Source organism: Mesocricetus auratus, unplaced genomic scaffold (assembly GCF_017639785.1).
Source record: "Mesocricetus auratus isolate SY011 unplaced genomic scaffold, BCM_Maur_2.0 Super-Scaffold_100007, whole genome shotgun sequence".
NCBI lineage: Eukaryota > Metazoa > Chordata > Mammalia > Rodentia > Cricetidae > Mesocricetus > Mesocricetus auratus.
Genome location: NW_024429191.1, coordinates 83,579,650 through 83,601,745, shown reverse-complemented (window position 1 = coordinate 83,601,745; position 22,096 = coordinate 83,579,650). Strand labels below are relative to the sequence as shown.

General features: G+C 41.4%; 1 protein-coding gene across 1 annotated transcript; it reads left to right on the top strand.

The window, feature by feature from the left end:
* Window positions 1-16: 16 nt before the first annotated feature.
* On the top strand, window positions 17-20,477 carry Ccdc47 (coiled-coil domain containing 47). Its single transcript, XM_040749946.1, has 13 exons — window positions 17-192; window positions 3,794-4,074; window positions 5,160-5,267; window positions 6,172-6,346; window positions 8,112-8,233; window positions 8,451-8,516; window positions 10,825-10,926; window positions 11,119-11,229; window positions 14,973-15,058; window positions 16,708-16,766; window positions 16,998-17,107; window positions 17,317-17,484; window positions 19,950-20,477. Exons 2-13 carry the CDS (start codon window positions 3,811-3,813, stop codon window positions 20,028-20,030), a joined length of 1,452 nt encoding a protein of 483 aa, XP_040605880.1. The 5' UTR covers window positions 17-192; window positions 3,794-3,810; the 3' UTR covers window positions 20,031-20,477.
* The last annotated feature ends 1,619 nt before the right edge of the window (window positions 20,478-22,096 follow it).

Below are 22,096 nucleotides of genomic sequence, written 5' to 3'. Positions count from 1 at the left end.
ATTCTACGTAACGGACGGCTGAAGCTACGTGAATTGTAGGGTGCTGTGTCTGAGCTACCTGTCCTGGGCTGTGTCCCAGAGTCATCGCGGCCCTCAAAAATCTTTGCGAACTGAAGGCGGAGGCCAGACACAGGCAGGCCGGGTGGAGGTGGTGGCCTCAAGCCCCGGGCGGGGTCGCAGCCTCGGGTGCAGGTAGGTAGCGGGCCATGACATGCCAGTCGGTGTGGCCGAGCCAGGCCGAGCGGTGATTAAGTTGCGTGGCCGCAGAGCCTGGTACTTTTTTCTCATCTCACCAACCCTTTATGTCCGGCTGGTGGTGACATGCATCAATCCCCGCAACTTATCTCTCCCTAATTAAAAAAAGAAAAGTAAACCTCTGTCCATCCTTTTCTGGTCCATTTTTTGTTGGACTTTAGGAGGGTTTGGTTCATAATAGTGGCTTTGAGCAAATTCCAAATCAGCAGGACAAAATCTGAGAAAATACCTGGTGTGCAGCCTGAAGAATGGTGCATAGACGCCAGGCTTTTCCATGGTGGTGGAGGGAGGAGGACCAGACCCGAGAGGTTTGACAGACACAACCTCTAAATAGAGTCGACCTTAGCTGAAGGTTTCCAACATACAACTTGTCAGAAATGTGCACAGCTTCTCTAGAAGTTTCATCGTTTTGACTAACGCGGTGAAGACCGGAAAGGGCGAGCAATGACTGCTTCACTTACTCGTTTTTAAGTCTGGAGTCAAGTGGTTGAGCTTGCCAAAGATAATTAAGACAGGCGTGTTAATGCTTGTGCATGGCCTGGATTCTTGTGTTTTCTGCTTCAGAAGTCCCGTAGGCTGGGTGACCTGACAGAGTTGTGCATTTGAGAAATGGGTTGACAGGTGCAGCTGACTCTTGTTAGAAGGGACGCCAGTGCACAAATGCCTTGGATAATTTTAACCTAAATATCCTTGGGGGAGCCTGCTTGTATGAATTGCATTAGAAATACATGTGCGTTGTGAACGTTCAAAAGGTGCAGCTTGAAATGAAAACTTTTGGGAGTCTGTTAACCAAGCTGACTTCTGCTTGAACAGGGGAACAGCAAAGCACAGCTTTTTGATTTTTTTGGGACCTTGTCTCACTCTTGCAGGCTGGCTTAAAACTCACATATAAAGTAGGGCAAGCTGGTGGAACTCAGAGTAGTCCTTTAACTGAGGATCCCTGGTGCTGGTGTTACAGGATTGAGCCACTAAACCCTGATGCTCTTATTGTTTGTTTGTTTTTGGAGACAAGGTTTCTCTGTAGCTTTGGAGCCTGCCCTGGAACTTGCTCTGTAGACCAGGCTGGCTTCAAACTCATAGAGATCCACCTACCTCTGCCTCCCGAGTGCTGGGATTAAAAGTGTGAGCCACCACTGCCTGGCTTTTTTTCTTTTTTAACATAGGGTCTCACTATGTAGTCCTGACTGGCCTTGAACTAAGGCATCTATCTGCCTGCCTCTTAACTCCAGAGTACTAGGATTAAAGACCTGCACCCATCCTATCAGCCCTGTGGAATTTTTGAGACAGGCCAGTAACTCACTGTGTAGAGGAGAATGCCTTGAACTTTGGTTCGCCCTACCTCTCAGGCTCCAAGTACTACCACGCCCAATTTTATATGGTGCTAATATCACCCCAAGTACTCTGCCATCTACAGCAGAGTTACATACCCAACCTCCCTTATAATGTTTTAAAAATTACATTCATTTATTTGGGTCATAAAAGCAGGAAGGTATATCACTGTGTGAGCGTACAGGTTGAAAGACAACTTATATGAGACTTGGTTCTGTCCTTCCACCATGTGGAGTGCAAGGGTAAAACTTGGTCCTTAGGCTTTTTGGCAAGTGGCTTGGACTGGAGAGATGGCTCAGAGGTTAAGAACACTGGCTGTTCTTCCAGAGGTCCTGAGTTCAATTCCCAGCAATCACAAGGTGGCTCACAACCATCCATAATGAGATCTGGACTCCTCTTCTGGCCTGCAAGCATATTTGCAGACAGAATGCTGTATACATAATAAATAAAGTCTTTAAATATAAATAAAAAATAACAAGTTTAAAAAACTATTTAAAAAATAAACTTTATCTGTTAAAAAAGAAAAATGTTTTGGATGTTACACCCATAGTTTAATCATCAATAGTAATATTCTCACACATCCATCCTTTAGGCTGAATGTCTATGGTTAAAAGCAGATGTTAGAGGTCAGGTGGTGGTGGTGTCGTACACCTTTAATTTAATCCCAGCCCCCCAAAAAAGTTTTTTAAGAGACTATTAAAACCTTTCTAAACTGGGAGGTGGCGGTGCACGCTTTTAATCCCAGCACTCGGGAGGCAGAGGCAGGCGGATCTCTGTGAGTTTGAAGCCAGCCTGGTCTACAGAGCAAGTTCTAGGGCAGTCTCCAAAGCTACACAGAGAAATTCTGCCTTGAACAAACAAAAATTAGTTGTTAGTTTCTTTTGTTTGTTTTGTTTTTTAGATAGCTAAAAATATAGGGCTGATATTTTGATGAAGGGGCAGAATTAAAAACATAGAAGAAATGATTTTGTTGGTTGTTTTTTTTACATTGTTTTCTAAAATTTCATGCAAAATTAACACTCTTCGAATGATTGGGTTCTGTCACTTAGTAGTTGTGTTGATTGACGTCTCCATTGCATCTTCTCTGTGTATTTAAGTGTCCACACTCTCGATGATGATAGAGATGTGTGTGTCTAGGGCAGACACATCCACACAGTTGCTCTGTAAGTAATGTTTGTAGTGCTGAGGATAAAGCCAAAAACCTTAGTATGTCAGAAGAATGACTACAAGCACTATACTGCCAAGCTTCATCTCAGTCCTGGTGGTTTTTGTTTTGTTTTTTGGTTTTGGTTTTGGTTTTTTTTGGGGGGAGGGGGTTTGGTTTTTTTTTTTTTTTTTTTTTGGTTTTACGAGACAGGGTTTCTCTGTATTGTTTTGGAGGCTGTCAGTCCAGCCCGGCCTCGAACTCACAGAGATCCGCCTGCCTCTGCCTCCCGAGTGCTGGGATTAAAGGTGTGCCACCACCTCACAGCTTAGGAAGGTTTTAATAGTCTCTTAAAAAAAACTTTTTTTGGGGGGTAGGGAAGCTTATAGAATACATAATATAAACAGAGAGGATTTTGGAGAACCAAACTTAAAGAAATTGAGAACATGTAGCCTGATGGTGGTGGTACACTCCTTTGATCCCAGCACTGGGAGGCAGAGGCAGGCGGATCTCTTAATTCAAGGCCAACCTGATCTACAACTCAAGTTCCAGGACAGCCAGGGCTGTTACACAGAGAAACCCTGTTTCAAAAAAACAAACCAAAAACTAATAACTTGCGTACATTTTTACAGATAACTACTGACAGTATCTTGATAGACCCATACCTCTTGGCCTCGCCTCATTGAGGAAGAGAAACTCAGGAGGTTTTTGTTTGTTTGGTTCTTTAAGACAGGGTTTCTCTGTGTAACAGCTCAGTCTGTCCTGTAACTCACTCTGTAGATCAGGCTGAACATGAACTCACAGAGATACACCTGCCTCTGCCACCATCTCCCAGTGATTGTTTTGTTTTTTAATTAAGGGTCAACCTGTAGATTGGTATAGTCTTGAGCTCAGTATGTAGCCAAGGCTGGCTATGAACGTCTGAACCTTTTTCTGCCTCCCAAATCCTGGGATTACAAGTATGTACCACCAAACCTCTGGTTTGTGGATTGCTAACCATTAGTAAAATATGTTAATCATGTATGTGGAATGGCAGTTCATTGAACACACCTGTATCTCTCTCAGCTTATTTTTAAGACGCAATGAAGACCTTCTATGCTTTCTGTGTTGTGCTTTTGGTGTTCGGGAGTGTCTCTGAAGCCAAGTTTGATGATTTTGAGGATGAGGAAGACATAGTAGAATATGATGATAATGATTTCGCCGAGTTTGAAGATGTCATGGAAGATTCTGTTACGGAATCTCCTCAGCGAGTGATAACCACTGAAGATGATGAAGATGAGACCACTGTGGAATTGGAAGGGCAGGATGAAAACCAAGAAGGAGATTTTGAAGATGCAGACACCCAGGTGGGGTTTTTGTTTAAGATTTGTTTGTTTATTTGCTTGGTTGGTTGGTTGGTTGGTTTTTGAAGACAGGGTTTCACTGTCCTGGAACTCACTCTATAGACCAAGCTGACCTTGAGCTCACAGTGATCTACCTACCTCTGCCACTCTAGTGCTGAGATCAAAGGTGTATGCCATCACTGCCCATCTAAACTCTTCTAACTATTTTGTGGTGTGTTCCTACCTTGATAAAGCATTGTGTTTTCTGTAGTTACTGTAGTAGATAAGAGCTGAACTGAGGATAAATAATGTATGAATGAGAATTTAGAACTTTAGGTTTAAAAGTAAGTGGCATCATTCTTTTGGTGTTGTCTCATTTTTGAAATGTGTAGCAAAATTATTTATTCATGCTGTATTGTATCTCATTTTGTTTGTTTTTTTGAGAAAAGGTTTCACTATGTGTTTTTCTTTTTACCACATTTTACTATGTGTATATGTTGAAGAATTAAATTAGTATAATCAGACTAATTAACATTCAACACCCACACAGTTTTTTTTGTTTGTTTGTTTTGTTTTGTTTTCTATATTGTTTTGGGGGCTGTCCTGGAACTCACTCTGTAGACCAGGCTGGCCTTGAACTCACAGAGATCCGCCTGCCTCCGCCTCCCGAGTGCTGGGATTAAAGGTGTGCACCATCACCGCCCGGCACCCACACAGTTTTTTATGTGTAATATGAAGTAGTGGAAAAACATGGGCAAGGTTTATTCTATTAGGGGAAAATTTTTTTTGGTTTTCTTTTTTCTTTTGAAGCAGGTTCTCACTGTATGTCCCTGATTGTCCTGTAGTACTGGGATTAAATGCACTGGCCACTGCACCTTGCTCTCTTATCAAATTTCAAATATGAATTATATTATTAAATATAAGCACATATGTTAGCCTCCTGGAACTTGCTTATACATCAAAGTTTGGTATTTTGCTAAAAGTATTTTATATCTCTGTGTTCTGTACTTGTTGTTTGCTGGCCATGTTTTCCTGTACAAATGTTATCCACAAAGTGTGACACAATTGTTGGCGCCATTTGTATTAATGGTTTTGTTTTGTTTTTGTAGGATGGCGATACTGAAAGTGAGCCATATGATGATGAAGAATTTGAGGGTTATGAAGACAAGCCAGATACCTCTTCTAGTAAAAATAAAGACCCAATAACAATCGTTGATGTAAGTATAAAAGATTCTAAATTGCAAACTAAGCAATAAATTATTAACACCATACCTGTAATCCATGACATGCTGTGGGTGTTAGAATAATGGTGCAAGCTAATGAAGAGCTTAACATGAATTCTGACAAACATCCATTGCTGTGAAGTGACTCCCATGTCATAGTCTAGCCTCCTACTTTCACTTACTTCAAGTAGTGTAAGGTGGATGACGTTGGACATACTCTGAAAGTGACTGACCTAGAGCCAGGTGGCAGTGGTGGCACACGCCTTTGATCCCAGCACTCTGGAAGCATAGGCAGGCAGATCTCTGAGTTCTCTAGTGTACAATTCAAGTTCCAGGACAGCTCTGGCTGCAGAACCCCTATCTTGGAAAAAAACAAACAAACAAATAAAAAACACCAAAACAACTAAGAAGCTGACCTAGATCAAAATGGGCATGTATTTTAAAGTGTAACTTTTGTTGTTTAAAAGGTTTTATCTTATGTGTAGAAGTGTTTTGTCTACATACATGCTACATGTATCATGTGCATGCCTGTTTCCCCTGGAGGCCAGAGAAAGAAAGCATCAGATCCCTTGGAACTGGAGTTAGAGATGGCTATAAGCTACCACTGGAAGCTGGGAACCAAACCTGTGTCCTCTGCAAGAGTAGCCAGTACTCGATAACCTTGAGTCTTCTCTCCAGCCACTACAGTGTAACTTTTTTTCTAGTGACAGTAATACAAAGTATCCACTCTGTCTATGGGCTTTTTCATGTTCGGTCTCAGCCAACATTGAGTGGGAACTTTTCTCTCCAGCCACTAAAGTGTAACTTTTTTTCTAGTGACAGTAATATAAAGTATCCACTGTGGGCTTTTTCATGTTCAGTCTCAGCCAATATTAAGTCGGAATTTTTCCTTCTTAAGGTTCCTGCACACCTCCAGAACAGCTGGGAGAGTTATTATCTAGAAATCCTGATGGTGACTGGTCTGCTTGCCTATATTATGAACTACATCATTGGGAAGAATAAGAACAGCAGACTTGCCCAGGCCTGGTTCAATTCTCATAGAGAGCTTTTGGAGAGCAATTTCACCTTAGTGGGTAAGTTAAGTTGTTATGAGTCCAGTGGCCTGCCTGGAAACAGTCTGGTAAGAACAGTTTGTCCCCTCAGCAGAAATATTTAAATGGTTTCCCAGAGTGTTGACTACAATGCATTTGTTTTCTCCATCCATCCTATTTTGTTGGGTTTTATATATAAGTAAATTAAATATATAAGCTCTCTTTTTTTTTTTCATTAGTCAGCGGTGTAATTGCTAAATAGTGTAAAAACAAGATGTTAAAATTCTGGTTGAAACAAGAAACTTGTCATTTTAGGTAGTTTGATAAATACTTAGTTCAATATTTACAACTGGGAAAATGCTCACAGTTTCTTAAGTTCTGGGTACTTCGATTTTACTTTCACAGATGAGATATACATGAGGACTGTAGAGTAGCTGGCTGTGTAGTGTGGATTGTGGGGTTAAACTCCCTTCACACTCACTTGGCACTTTACTTCTCCTTAGTAACAAGCTCCCTTATGCACATTTTAGATTGTGCTTTAAATGCATTGTTTTGGTTTGGTTGTTTTAATTAATTTGTTATTAATTTATTACTGGAGTGGGCAGGAATGCTTGTGACAGAGCATAAGCAGGGAAAACAACTTGTGAGAATTAGTTCTACCACTTGTGGGTCCTGGATGCAGGCCATCAGACTTGGTGGCCAGTGCCTTCACCAGCTGAGCCATCTTACTGGTGCATTATATAGCCCTGACCAGCCTTGTACTGCCTTGTAGGTCAGGCTGGCCTCAGACTCAGAGATTCTCCTGCCTCTGCCTCCCTAGTGCTGGAATTAAAGGTGTGCAATACTAAGTAGACCTCACATACTCTTTTTTAATTTTTTTCTGTCACACATTTTTTAATTGCTTTTTGTTTCAATACTGTTAATTGGATATGCTTTTTATTTTTGTAAGGAAACTTATCTAAGGGGTTAAATTGTAACCATGTTATTAGAACCTGTTTACCAGTGGATGCTCTCTTCCTTGTTCCATAGTTTTTTAGGGGGTTTTTTGGTCAGGGAATTTGGGGTGGGGGTGGTAGGAAAACATTCTTTAGCTCATTACCCTCCCTCTTCTTCATGCCAGAGTACATAACTTTTTTATGGAGACAATAAAGAGTTTAAAGTAAAGAAAAGTCCCTCTACTAGCCTGTGCAGCACTCCTGAGCACCCAGCACACTTGGCCTAGCAGATGACAAAGAACTGGTCTGTATCCTTGATGCCCACCGTCCTGGTGCCTGCTGTGCACTGATAGCAGTGGCAGATACCATTCTCTCAGCTCTCCGTAAATTCGCAGAGAAACATGAATGGATAGCAACATAAAATGGTGGCCCATTGGAAATCACTGATTTTGCACAGGAAGCTTTGGGAGTTGTTTTTTGCTGTAGTCTGCCTGAAGTTGGTATAAAATTGAAATAAAATAATGATTTTGGTGACTTGGAATGTGTGGAAACTTGCCACTGAACTCTACTCTGTCAGAAGTAATTGGAATTAATGAAGCCCATACAGAAAATCCAGGCCTTACTTACAAATCTTGTTATGAAGACGGCTGTCTGAGAGATGACATGAGTATGTCTTCAAGACTAGATGACTTAATGTGTGAAGAAGCAGATGGTAAATTTATACATCAAATCTATTGAGGCATGAAACCTTAAAATATTACTGAAGTAAAGCCACAGTGCCGGTCCTTTAATCCCTTTCAAAGGAGATTCTGTGAGATGTCCTAAAGTGGTCCAAAAGTTCAGTGAGTCAGATTCAGTGCTTTTACTCCTAGGGGATGATGGGACTAACAAAGAAGCCACAAGCACAGGAAAGTTGAATCAGGAGAATGAACACATCTATAACCTGTGGTGTTCTGGCCGAGTGTGCTGTGAAGGCATGCTCATCCAGCTAAGGGTAAGTAGGGAACGTCTGCTCCGACATGTATCGTCCCTTAATTGTTTTTAGTGTGACTGCTAATATAAATTTAGTGCTTCTGTCCTCCTCATTTGATGTAAAATGAAGGTTGAGTGCTATATTTCTAGGAGTTGGCAAATGAAGCATTCACGTCCCCTCCAAGTCCTTTCTGTAAGTGTAAGCTGGAAGGTAGTGACTCATTTCTTTACTTTTTCAGTTCCTTAAGAGGCAAGACTTGCTTAATGTCCTGGCCCGGATGATGAGGCCAGTGAGTGATCAAGTGGTATGTATTCTTGCTGTTTTTCTTAGTATAAACTGAATTATTGTTTGTAGCTACTTCATTTCTGTCTGGGTTGTGTTTGGAACTCCTGACAATTTATGGCCATGCCAGAAAATGTGATGCTTTTCTACCTAAGCAGATGATCATCTTTTCTCAGTGTTCCACTGTTGAGAGGCCTCTACTTGCTTGAATGAGACAATGTCTGTCACCATTGGAATGGCTGAATTGTCCTTACTAGAGAGAACAGTTGCTCCTATAGGGTGCCCTGGTGTCCTGTTCTCCTTGTGGATACTTTTCCTTTATTTTTTAAAAACTTATCTGCGTACATGTGTGGAGGAGGTCAGAGGACAGCTTTTGGGAGTCAGTTCTGTCCTTGGGATCTGGGGATCTAATTCAGGACTTCAAGGTTGCATTGCAAGCTGCACAGTTTAAGCTGTTTCAACAGCCCTGTGAAGACTGTGACTTTGACAAAACACTAGGTTTCTTCTCAAAGTTTATTTGTTTTGCGTTAGGGTTTATCTTAAATATCAAATGATTAATTTTGATTGAAAGAGCTCGTCAGAATCTAGGTTATTGGGTATAATGTCTTTGATTTATTAAACCAACATTAATGTGCCCTCAGTCAAAAATGTTCTATGCCTCTATCCCAGACAGAGATATCACAGACAGGATTGCTATTATTTGCTTTTTTTTTTTTCTTTTTCTTTTTCTTGTTTTTTGAGACAGGGTTTCTCTGAGGCTGTCCTGGAACTAGCTCTGTAGACAGGCTGGTCTCGAACAGAGATCCGCCTGCCTCTGCTGGGATTAAAGGCGTGCACCACCAACGCCTGGCTTTTTTTTCCCTACTGGATTCTGTAATTTCCTGTAAATATAGAAGAACAGATTTTTTTTTTTTTTTTTTTAGGATATAGCTGCCATTTACCAGGTCTTTCCTTACATTAGCATTATTCCTTAAAAAAAATATTTTAAAGTTTTGTGTGTGTATGTGTTGCTTACATATCTGTTTGTGTACTACATGTATATTCAAGGAGGTCAGAAAAGGGTGTTGGTTACCTGAGTTATAGATGTTTGTGAACCAGCTACTATGTGGGTGCTGAGAACTGAGCCTGTGTCCTCTGCGAGAGCAGCAAATGCTCCTACACTGAGCCATCTCCAGCTCCACATTTCCCTTCTCCCACATACTAAGAATTTGGCCCAGCCATTAAGAAATACAATTAGCTGGGCGTTGGTGGCGCACGCCTTTAATCCCAGCACTCGGGAGGCAGAGGCAGAGGCAGGCGGATCTCTGTGAGTTCGAGGCCGGGCTGGACCGACAGCCTCCAAAACAATACAGAGAAATCCTGTCTTGTAAAACCAAAAAAAAAAAAAGAAATACAATTAGTGTATCTAGAACCATGTTTTATCGTATCAGACTTTTAGGTTTATAACATTGCCTGTTCCTATTAAGAATTATTTACTGGTGTAGGGATGTTTTCTAACAATGGCCAGTTCTTGGATTCTCTAGATACCTGCTAGGATTCAACAATCCAGTTGTGAAACTGCCTGGAATTAGCTTCAGGTTCCATAGGTAGAAGGGTTCTGGCCCCCCCACTGTCTCTACTTCTGAGGAAATTTCAAATCCTAGGCCACCCAATCCATGTACACTTTTGGCTGATCACCTATGAATTAAGGATTCCCATCACCTCCCTCCAGATTTAATAATTTATTAGAATGGGTCACAGAATTCAAGAAAAACCTTTCTTTATATTTACTGGCTTACCAAGGACACAGCTCAGCAATAGTCAAAAAACAAAACAAATAAAAAATCCAATACAATTTATTATCTCATAGTATCATTACATGAGTGGTCTGATGTAGCTGGTGTGCTCTGCTTAGGTCTACAAGTCTGAAAACAGTGTAAAGCCAGGCTCACACTGTTCCCTTCTTCATATGCTCGTTCAGATTTTTGTCAGAATTCAGTCTCTTGTATATTTTCTCCATACCTGCCAACTGGGAGTTACTTAGGTCCTGGAGGTGTTACCCTCAGGTCCTTATAACCCATCCCTTGATGATCGTGTTTGCCCCAAAGATTCTCTTCTTCATCTAGGGCCCAGTTATTTTTAATACCTTGCTAGATTATGTGTTGTACCCATGACAATGCCCCTTTTTGTTCATTCAAATCAACTGATTAGGAGTCTTCTGCCATTATATCCATGAATCCTGCTCAAGGGGAGAATGCGTATAGCAGACGGCTGAACTTTTCAGGGCCATTTAAAAATCTACCCATCCTAGAACCTAATAAGTAAGTCTTGTTTTTGTTTTCCTTTTAAAGCAAATAAAAGTAACCATGAATGATGAGGATATGGATACATATGTGTTTGCTGTTGGCACTCGCAAAGCTTTGGTGCGACTTCAGAAAGAGATGCAGGATCTGGTATGTCACATTGCTCTAATGTAAATGTATGTAGACGCTGCCTCTTTATTACAAAGTTCAGCTTTCTGGCACAGCACAGTTCTGTCACTTGGATGTTAAGTACCACTTCAAAATAAGTAGTACATACTAGCCTTTTGGAAAAATGCTGTATAATAAAATACCATGTTTTTTGTTTTTATTTTCTTATTCCAGAGTGAGTTTTGTAGTGATAAACCTAAGTCTGGAGCAAAGTATGGACTGCCAGACTCTTTGGCCATCCTGTCAGAAATGGGAGAAGTTACAGAGGGAATGATGGATACGAAGGTAAACACAGTAAAAGATGATGTTCAGTAGTGCACATCTGTAATGGCAGCTACTCTAGAGGTTGAGGCAAGAGGACCATGAGTTCCAGACCACGCTGGGTAATACACCTAAAAGACTCTGTCTTCAAAAGGATAAATAAGTAAAAATCACATACTAAATTTTATTTTACTCTTTTTTGAAACAGCAGGTAAATAATCTGACCACAGATCATTCATATTAAACATTTTATGTGATACATATTGTTATCTAACTTATTTTGATCAATTGGTAAACACAGCCATTGCTTGTTCTAGAAAAAGTAGCAAGAAAACACCATTTTAATGAGGCACTGACCAGCTCTCATGCTGAAGACCTGAAGCTGGGACAGGTCTTCTCTGGTGCTGTTCATTAGTTGCAGCTGTCTGCTCTTTCCTCCTACAGCCCTTCAGAGGACTGTCAGTTCAGGGGACAGCTTGGCAGTTAGCACTGTGCAATCATAAGGACTCTAGTGTTTGCGGCTGGGCGTTGGTGGCGCACGCCTTTAATCCCAGCACTCAGGAGGCAGAGGCAGGCAGATCTCTGTGAGTTCGAGGCCAGCCTGGTCTACAGAGCAAGTTCTAGGACAGCCTCCAAAGCCACAGAGAAACCCTGTCTCGAAAAACCAAAAAAAAAAAAAAAGGACTCTAGTGTTTATCTCAGCATCTGCTTAACAAGCCAAGTGTCCCATAACTCCAACTTTGAGAGAGATGGCACTCTTCTGGCTTCCCCAGGTGCACCAAACTTGAGATGGGCACTGGCACACACACACACACACACTCACGAATGATACTTTTCTGACTTCCTCAGGTACACACTCATGCACACACATACATGCACTCACACACTCACAGTAAAATAAAAAGTAGTCCTCTCTGAAAGAAGTAATGACTTTGAAGCTTTCAAGGTTTTATTTATTGTCAATTGTTTTTTATTTATACCTACAAAAGAAAGCAAGATGGTATCAAAGGGCAATTTACAAACTAAGAATAGTAGTAACATAGCTCTTAGCATCCTGTGCCTTAACATCACACCTACAATTCAAGTCTCAATGACAGGAATGTGTTGAGAGACCAGCAAAGGCATTACCAGAGCACTGATCCCGAGCAAAAGCCACCAACCTTTTAGATGAGAAGTCTGCACAATGGATTGTTTGGGAGGGTTAGAGAGAACCAGCCCACAGCTTAATACCGAAGCCCTTTCCCTAAGTAAGCTGACCCAGCCCCAAGGGTTTGCCTATGCCTATTCTGAGAGAACACTAGGTAACCCTGGCTATCCTGGAGCTCAAAGAGGTCTATCTGCCTCTATCCACCAAATGCTAGCATTAAAGCTCTGTGCTGCCACTCCAAGCCAACTTCCAAGTGTTTTGGTGTTTTTGTTTTTTGTTTGTTTTAAAGATTACAGCCGTAATCCTCTGATGGTGTCGTGTAATCATTCTTGAGTTTCAGTTTGTATAGGTAAGGATGGGCACACAGGGCAGGCACTTGTGATCCTGTCATGGAAGAGGCTAAGGCTGGAAGATGGCTGCAGAGAACTTTTTTTTTTAATGTTTCTCTACAATTTATTTATTTTTTGCATTTCTATCCCAGTTCCCCCTCCTTCCTCTCTTCCCCACTCCCTCCACTCCCTCCTCACCTCCCTTGTGCTATTCCAAGCGGGTAAGGTCTCCCCTAGGAAGTCTACTAAGTCTGTTCCATCATCATTGAGGCAGGACCAAGACACCTTGGCCTCCCCAGCCTCCACACCTCTGTGTCTAGGCTGAGCATATAGAACGGGCTTCACTAAGTCAGTTTGTGCATTAGTGTTAGATCTTGGACCGACTGCCAGTGGCCTCATAAATTCTTCTAGTCACACTTATTAAAGGATTCTGTTTGGTCTTATGCAGGTTCCCCATTTGTCAGTCCTGAGTCGTGATCTCTCACTAGCTCAGGTCAGCGGATGTGGGTTTCCCCATCATGGTCTTGACACCTTTGTTCATATTTTTGCGCCTCCCTCTCTTCGATTGTACTCCAGGTGCTTGGCCCATTGGTTAGTTGTGGATTTCTGCATCTGCTTCCATCTGTTTCTGGAAGAGGGTTCAAGCTTCTCTGAGGTTATGGATTGTAGGCTGGGTATCTTTTGCTTTATGTCTGGTGTCTTCTTATGAGTGAGTACACATTATATTTGTCTTTCTGGATCTGGGTTACCTCACACAGAATGTTTCTTTTTCTAGTTATGTCCATTTACCTGCAAATTTTAAGATGCCGTTGTTTCTTACAACTGAGTAGGACTCCATTTTGTAAATGTGCCACATTTTCTTTATTCGTTCTTCAGTTGTGAGGGGCATCTAGGTTGTTTCCAAGATCTGGCTATCACGAATAATGTTGCTATGATCATAGTTGAGCAAATATCCTTGTGGTGTGAATGTTTCTCCTTTGGGTATATGCCCAACAGTGGTATTGCAGGGTCTTGAGGTAGGTTGATCCCTAATTTTCTGAGAAATCTCCATACTGATTTCCTCAGTGGCTGTACAAGTTTGTACTCCCACCAGCAATGGAGGAGTGTTCCCCTTTCTCCACATCCTCTCCAGCATAAGCTGTCATTGGTGTTTTTAGTCTTAGCTCTTCTAATCGGTGTAAGATGGAATATCATAGTGGTTTTGATTTGCATTTCCCTGATGACTAAGGATGTTGCGTAATTCCTTAAGTGTCTTTCCACCATTTGAGATTGTTCTGTTGAGAATTCTCTGTTTAGATCTGTACCCCGTTTTTTAATTGGATTATTTGGTAGTTTGATGTCCAGTTTTTTGAGTTCTTTGTATATTTTGGAGATTGGCCAATATATTTTGGGGTTGGTGAAGGTCTTTACCCATTCTGTGGGCTGCCGTTCTGTCTTGTTGACTGTGTTCTTTGCTTTACAGAAGCTTCTCAGTTTCAGGGGGTCCCATTTATTAATTGCTGCTCTCAGTGTCTGTGGTACTGTGAGAACCATTTCTTTAAGCTGAAGGTGAAGGCTAAGTTGATGACTCATTAGCTAATTGGGTTTTTTTATTGTTGTTGTTTGTTTTTCGTTTTTTGAGACAGGGTTTCTCTGTGTAGCCCTGGCTGTCCTGGAATTCACTCTGTAGACTGCCCTCGAACTCAGAGATCCTCCTGCCTCTGCCTCTGAGTACTGGGATTAAGGGCATGTGCCACCATTGCCTGGTCTTGCCCTCTTTTCAATTAAAAGAAAGATTAATTACAAATATGTAATTTAATTAGTAAAAAAAACCTCTTATTTATTTTTTTATTTTCATTGAATTTTTTTTAAAGATTTATTTATTTGTTTAACATACAGTATTCTGCCTGCATGTATATCTGCAGGCCGAAGAGGGCACTAGGTCTCATTATAGATGGTTGTGAGCCACCATGTGGTTGCTGGGAATTGAACTCAGGATCTTTGGAAGAGCAGTCAGTGCTCTTAACCTCTGAGCCATCTCTCCAGCCCCTTTATTGAATTTTTGAGGCAGGGTTTCTCTGAGGTAGGGTTTCTCTGTGTCTTTTGGAGGCTGTCCTGGAACTAGCTCTTGTAGACCAGGCTGGTCTTGAACTCACAGAGATCCTCCTGCTTCTGTCTCCCGAGTGCTGGGAAGGAAAAAGTATTTTAGTCTGAATGACATTTTATAAAAATAAGGATTAAAAGGTGAATATCTATAAAAGCTTGGAAATGCACCAAACTCTAGTTAATATTCTTTCTTTCTTTTTTTCCAGATGGTTCACTTTCTTACACACTATGCTGACAAGATTGAATCTGTCCATTTTTCAGACCAGTTTTCTGGTCCAAAGATTATGCAAGAGTATGTATGAAATAAAAGTATTTAAATTCATTTGGAACACCACAAGGTACCCCTGCAGTTTCCTTGCCAAGTGGGAAAGTAAACTTGGTAATAACTGTCCTCCCACTCGGTGCCCCCTGAGAAGACGCCACTGCAGCCCTGCTAACCCAGCATGTTTGCATCACTGACCCAGTGGTGAGGAGCAAGGGCTGGTGATCGGAACTGCAGAGGCACACAGCCTTTGCCATTCTAAATTCTCGGTGTTTGACTTTAAATATAAATCTGTGTATTTTATATTTTATGGCCTTTTCTCACTTCACTTTTGAATAACTGGGTGTGTTTTTAAATGACTTCAGTACCCATAGCTTCTGGTTTTACAGCAGTATCATTCAGGGTTTGGGCTTGGATTTGTTCATTGATTTTGCAGCCAGTCTCTGGAAAGCATAACTAAATATACTTCTGATAGAGAACGGGCTCTGACCTGAATGATTAGTTGCAGGCTACTCATAGGCTGTGGGAGTTGAATACAACTAAAAACTGTTCTGAACCAGGTATGGTGGTGCAGGTCTTTGATCTCAGCTCTCACAGGCAGGAACAGAGGGAACTCTAGGTTCTAGGCCTGCCTGGTCTATATAATGAGTTCTCAGCCAGCCAGGAATACACAGTGAGACTTGGTATCAACAACAGACATTCTGGGAGCTATGGGTTCGTTTCCAAAGACCAGAATAAGAGTAGCATCAAAAAAATGTACTCTGGATTTAGTTGTGTGTGATTGCTCAAGTCCTTATACTTCGAGATGATGTTGCATCATCCTTGCCTTGCTAAACTTGGTGACACCACCAGGGACAAAGTATTACATTATAACTTTCATCAAGCCTTTTGTTGGGGGTAGAGTAGAAGTCAGTTGTTTGACAGTCAAAGTTTACAGTGACAGAACAAAATTATAAACAGTATTCCAAATCCCTGAGGTACTGTTGTTTGGATAACTCCCACCATAACAAATTCTCAGGATGCTTGAGTCTCATACACAAAGTGATGTAGTATTTGCAGTAACATACATAGCCTTTTCCACAGGAAACCATCTGTGGATTCTTGTAATACAATGGAAGTGCTATTAAGTAATTGTTAAACTGTGCCTCAACTCTTAGAGAATAATGACTAAGAAAAAAAGTAAAAGTTGGGGGTTGGAGAGATGACTTTGTGGTTAAGGGTGGATTGCTTATGCAGAAGACCAGGGTCCAGGGCTTGGTTCCCAACTCCCTCATGGAGACTAAAAACCATTCTAACTCCAGTTGCAAGAGACTTGTCCCCTTTGCTGGCCTCTGGGCACCGCATACATAACATACATGCAGGCAGAACACTCATACATGTAAAATAAATATAAATTTAGAAATAAGATGTTAAGCAAAAATATTTCAAATATGACCTCATATTTAAATATGGGCATATTTCTGGTTCTCTGGGTGAAAGGGAATATATGCTGCCCACTGTGAGATATCACTGGAGGGGAGCAAATGTAACGGAGTGGGCTAGAGGACTGTTGAGTGCCTTCATGCTCTCTGGTTGCCGTTGACTTGGAGATGCAGAGTACGTACAGTCCAACTGAGTGGCTTGTATGCGTGGAAAGTGCCTTTCTTACATTCTTTTAACAGCCTTCTCTTTTGTGACAGGGAGGGTCAGCCTTTAAAGCTGCCTGACACTAAGAGGACACTACTGTTTACATTTAATGGTGAGTATTCTGGGTCCCATCTCTCTAGTTCTTAGCTTCCTTGAAAATGTTTTTGAGATTACTTTTCCTTCTGAAATAATAGCTTTCAAACTACAATATCGCTAACCTCATTCCTGCTTGTTGATTTCTGGGCTCCTCTAAAGAGCTAGTTTGTTAGCGTTAAGAAAGATTGCCAACCCAGGAATATTAATGCTGCCATTAACTCAATAGGAAAATGGCTTTGTTTTCCAGTGCCTGGCTCAGGTAACACGTACCCAAAGGATATGGAGGCTTTGCTACCCCTGATGAACATGGTGATTTATTCTATTGACAAAGCCAAAAAGTTCCGACTCAACAGAGAAGTAAGACCCCAAGCCTTTCTTATAAACAGGCACCTTTTATTGTTGGTTTTTCCCCATGGGCAGCAGCTGCTGTCAGTGACTGCAGTGACTGAGTCTTGGCTAGTTGATTTGAAATGCAAAGGGGAGTCGTTTGCCAAAGGATGCTCAGTGGGGCTTTGTCCTGTGGGATGGCAATGGATTTCTTATGAAGATTTTGTTTCCTGGGAAAGGGTAAACAGAAAGCAGATAAGAACCGGGCACGAGTGGAAGAGAACTTCTTGAAGCTGACACACGTGCAGAGACAGGAGGCTGCACAGTCTCGGCGTGAGGAGAAGAAAAGAGCCGAGAAGGAGCGGATCATGAATGAGGAAGATCCAGAGAAGCAGCGCAGGCTGGAGGTGAGACTCTCCCTGCTGCTGAGGCTGCTGGGTCTGCTTGTTTTATGATGATCATGTTTTGAGGTTATAATATAATTTATATCATTTCTTCCCTCCAAAACTTCCCATATACCTAGTCCCTCCCCCCAGCTCTCTTTCAAATTCATGGCCTCTTTCTTTGTTGTTGTTACTGTTGTGTGTATCTAGATACATAAATCCAACCTGTTTGGTTTGTATAATTGTGTTTGTTTGTATGTTTTCAGGGCTGACCGATTGGTATTGGATAACTAGTTGGTGTGCTCTTGCCTGGGGAAGACTGTTTCTCCTGCTCTGTTCTCTAGTTTCTTGTAGTTCTTTATCTAAGGTTGAGACTTTGTGAAAATTCCCCAAAACTATTACTTTGTTTTTAATTATCCAGATGTGGGCTGGAGAGGTAGTTCAGAGGTTGAGAGCACTGACAGCTCTTTCAGAGGACCTGAGTTCAATTCCCAGTACTCATGTGGCAGCTCACAACTGTCTGTATCTCCAGTTTCATTGGGTCTGACACCTCACACAGACATGCAGGCAAAAGACCAATGCACATGAAAATAAATAAATCTTAATTATCCAGATTCCTATTTGTACCATACTGTCTACTATGATAATTCTGTGTAGAATTGTACACAGGCTAGCCGGGCGTTGGTGGCGCACTCCTTTAATCCCAGCACTCGGGAGGCAGAGGCAGGCGGATCACTGTGAGTTCGAGACCAGCCTGGTCTACCAAGCGAGGTCCAGAACAGCCTCCAAAGCCACAGAGAAACCCTGTCTCGAAAAACAAAAACAAACAAACAAACAAACAAAAAAAGAATTGTACACAGGCTAAAAGTTTAATAACATTTTCAGCATTTGGGATATGTTATCATTTGACAGCACTTTATTTCTCTTCTAAGCCATAGTAAATCAAGTTTGTGCACCTGAAAAATGACTGAGTTTTCCTCTTTCCCCAAAACAGTCCCATTTCAGATCAAACAATCAGAAAGAAATCAGGGACTTTAAAGGAGCTGGCATGTATACTTTATATTTTAAATAAATTTGTCATTTAAAATCAGGGCTTGGGCCGGGCGGTGGTGGCGCACACCTTTAATCCCAGCACTCGGGAGGCAGAGGCAGGCGGATCTCTGTGAGTTCGAGGCCAAGCTGGACCGATAGCCTCCAAAACAATACAGAGAAACCCTGTCTCGGAAAAACCAAAAAAAATAAAAAAATAAAATCAGGGCTTGGTGGGGCAGTGGTGATGAACACCTGTAATCCCAGCACTTGGGAGGCAGTGACAGGCAGAGCTCTGTGAGTTTGAGGTCAGCCTCATTTACAGAGTGAGCTTCAGGACAGGCTCCAAAGCTACAGAGAAACCTTGCTGGTGGGGGTGGGGGGATAAAGAGAATCATTAATATGTAGTGTCTTTACTTTTTCTGTAAAGAAGGAAGCTCTCTTTTTCTATGGTTTGGGACTCAGTGGCTTAAAGGAAAGGGGGCCCAGAACTTAACCTTAGTGAGCTGTTAAGCTTCTTATAGAAATTTTGTTTTTTTAAACCACCAGTTTATAGTACTGTCCTGAGGAACTTTAAGGAAATCCAGTAAGGGCTGGAGAGATGGCTCAGAGGTTAAGAGCACTGGCTGCTCTTCCAGATGTCCTGAGTTCAATTCCCAGCAACCACATGGTGACTCACAACCATCTATAATGTGACCTGGTGCCCTCTTCTGTCCTGGGCAGAACACTGTATACATAATAAATAAATAATTCAAAAAAAAAAAGAAAATCCAGTAAACTTAATGGGAAAACAAAACAAATAAGATTATAGTCGATTTCTGGCTTTTATGAAGAGGGTTTTGTTTTTTTTGTTTTTTATTTTTTGTTTTTGGCTTTTTGTGGGGGGGCGGGTGTTGAGACAGAGTTTCTCTGTGACTTTGGAGGCTGTCCTGGAACTTGCTCTGTAGACCAGGCTGGTCTCAAACTCACAAAGATCCTGGTGATTTTTTTTTAAAGATGTATTTGTGTGTGGCTTTGCATGCATCTCTGTGTGTGTGTGTGTGCGCGCGCGCGCGCGCGCGCGTGCGCGTGCGCGCACACACGAGTGTACGTACGTACATCATATTCTGGTACTAGTAGAGGCAGAAGTAGGCAGATCTCTCAGGTCAGCCTGGTCTACACAGTGAGTTCCAGGACAAAGATCCTGTCTTGAATGCCCTCCCCCAATCCTCCAAAAGGCACTTTGAATAATAATATGCGTGAGTAAAGGTGCCCATGGAGACCAGAAGCCTTCAATCCCTTGGAGCTGGAATAACCGGCAGTTGTGAGCTGCCCGACAGCATGTCCTTGGAAGAGAACATGGGTCTTCTGCAAGAGCAGCATGAGCTCTAACCACCAAGCCAGTTCTCCAGTCCTCGGTGCTTTTCAGTGTGTGTTTAGAGCTTAATTTGGATCTTTCTCTCCTCCTCCCTATTTTACAGGAAGCTGCTTTGAGGAGAGAACAAAAGAAGTTGGAGAAGAAGCAAATGAAAATGAAACAAATCAAAGTGAAAGCCATGTAAAGTCACCCCAGAGATCTCCGTCCATGTCACCTATAAGCTCTGCGTCCACAGGAAACGGGAAAAGCACGAATCCGTTTCTTTCTTAAAGTTCACATAGTCCTGGTGACTGAGAGTCCTTATTTCACCCTCTCCTCTTGGTTTGGAGTTCTACAGAAGTTGGAGATACATTGAAAGGGCTTTCAGTTATTTCCTTCCAGATAATCAAATTAGTTTGATTGTTTTATAAAAGAATGATATATAAAGTACGCGTAGTTTTAAAATATTTTTAAGTTGTAACGTGAATCATCAGTGCTTTACTTTGGTGTTTGAAGAACAATCATGAAATTTCTAGATGGGTTGTTGCTTTTTGTTTAAACTGGGCAATTGGAATAACTGTGGAGACTGACTCTAAACCAAGATCCCAAGAGTTTCTATTGGAATTGCACAATAAACATTGCTTGCTATTTTTTTCTGTGTCCACATTAGACTTGTGAAAAAGTGGAACTTAGAATCCTGTATATGAAGATGGATTTCAGAGATTTAGAACATAGTACAGTGAATATTTTGTATGTGGGTGGTGTTGATGACAGTATTACAGGAGGAAATCTACAGATGTTAGGATACTGTTAAGTTCATGGAAGATTCTAGAGGTAGGTAGTACAGGAGCATTTCCTCCTTGCTTGGTACTATGAGCTAATGACAGTGTGAGTGCTGAATTTGAAGTAGTTGTATGTTTATTTTTCCTGAGTAAGAAATGCATGAAAAGTGAGCTGCTTCACCCAGCTCAGATCACTGCTCTGTGAGGTCACAGTGGTTTCCTTGGTTGCTGCAGCCTGTTGGGTCTTCACGGCGAAGCTGCTCTCTGTCTTATGCGTGCTCTTTTCTTCGCCCTCTGCTTCTGTCTGTCCACAGTTGAGGCGGTATGTACTTTCTTGGAAAAAAAAAAAGCCATTGGTATGCATACATATGCTTTTAAAAAGTGAGTTTTCTTAAATGATTCAGAGTTTTGTCTGCCTCAGAGGCGGAAGATTTCGTGGGGAGAGGCCCCCCCTATCTGCATTAAGCATTTGGCTTGTTGAGATCGCTGCATTTTATAAATGCTTCCTACTGAGAAAGCATTTTTTTTAAGTCACTGTTTGTACCAGGTGATTTTTGCTGGGACGGGACAGAGTTGGTGTTTGTTTGTTTGTTTGTTTGTTTGTTTGTTTGTTTGTTTTGGGGAGCCAGGTGGTGGGTTTTTGTTGATGCTTTTTGTGTTCTGAGGCAGTAACCATGAGTTGCAGTGAAAACAGTGTGTGCTGTTGCCTTGGGAATTATATGGAGTTTTCATGTGACTTTGTCTAGATTAATAGAAATGTATACACTGAGATATGTAGGTGTATACTTTTTAACAGTTCACAAGTTTTAAGTTATTAAGAATAACACAAAATTGAATCACTTTAAGGCCATATGATTCTAGGCTTAACATTGTTTTACAAATCTTTAAATACATTTTAGAATCAAAATTTATGTGCTTAGTTATCTTTTGAGTAATATAAGCTTTCTTAAAGTCCCATACATTTGGACTGTGGCAGCTAATTTTGTAATTTAAGCATTCATATGAACTACCTATGACATATATTAAAAACTGATTACCAAAATCTAAGAGTGCCGCCTTGACTTTTTGGAGTTGTCCTACAAGAATATTATATATATACCCAAAGGAAAGTTCTCTTATCATTAAAAGTTAGCACTAAATGGTTTTCCTTCCAAAGCATTAATCTTGAATATTCCTTTGTAATTATCATTTATACTTTTGGAATACTTTATATTCTAAAGCCCTGTATGTTGCTTCAGAAAGGGCCTCATTCACTGTGTAGCCAAAAGTTAAACTAAACTTTTGATTCTCTTCCTTCAGTGCCAGAGTCTGGGATTAAATGTATGTGCCAGCCCACCCTTAGCCACACACGTTATTAGTGAGCTCCTATTGGTCAGCTTTCTCCCACAATGACAAAATAGCTGAGATAATAATCTTCAAGAAGAAAAAGATTGTTTGGAATCACAGTTTCAGCTCCTGGACTTTACCCTCTTGCCCAGGGGAGACATTT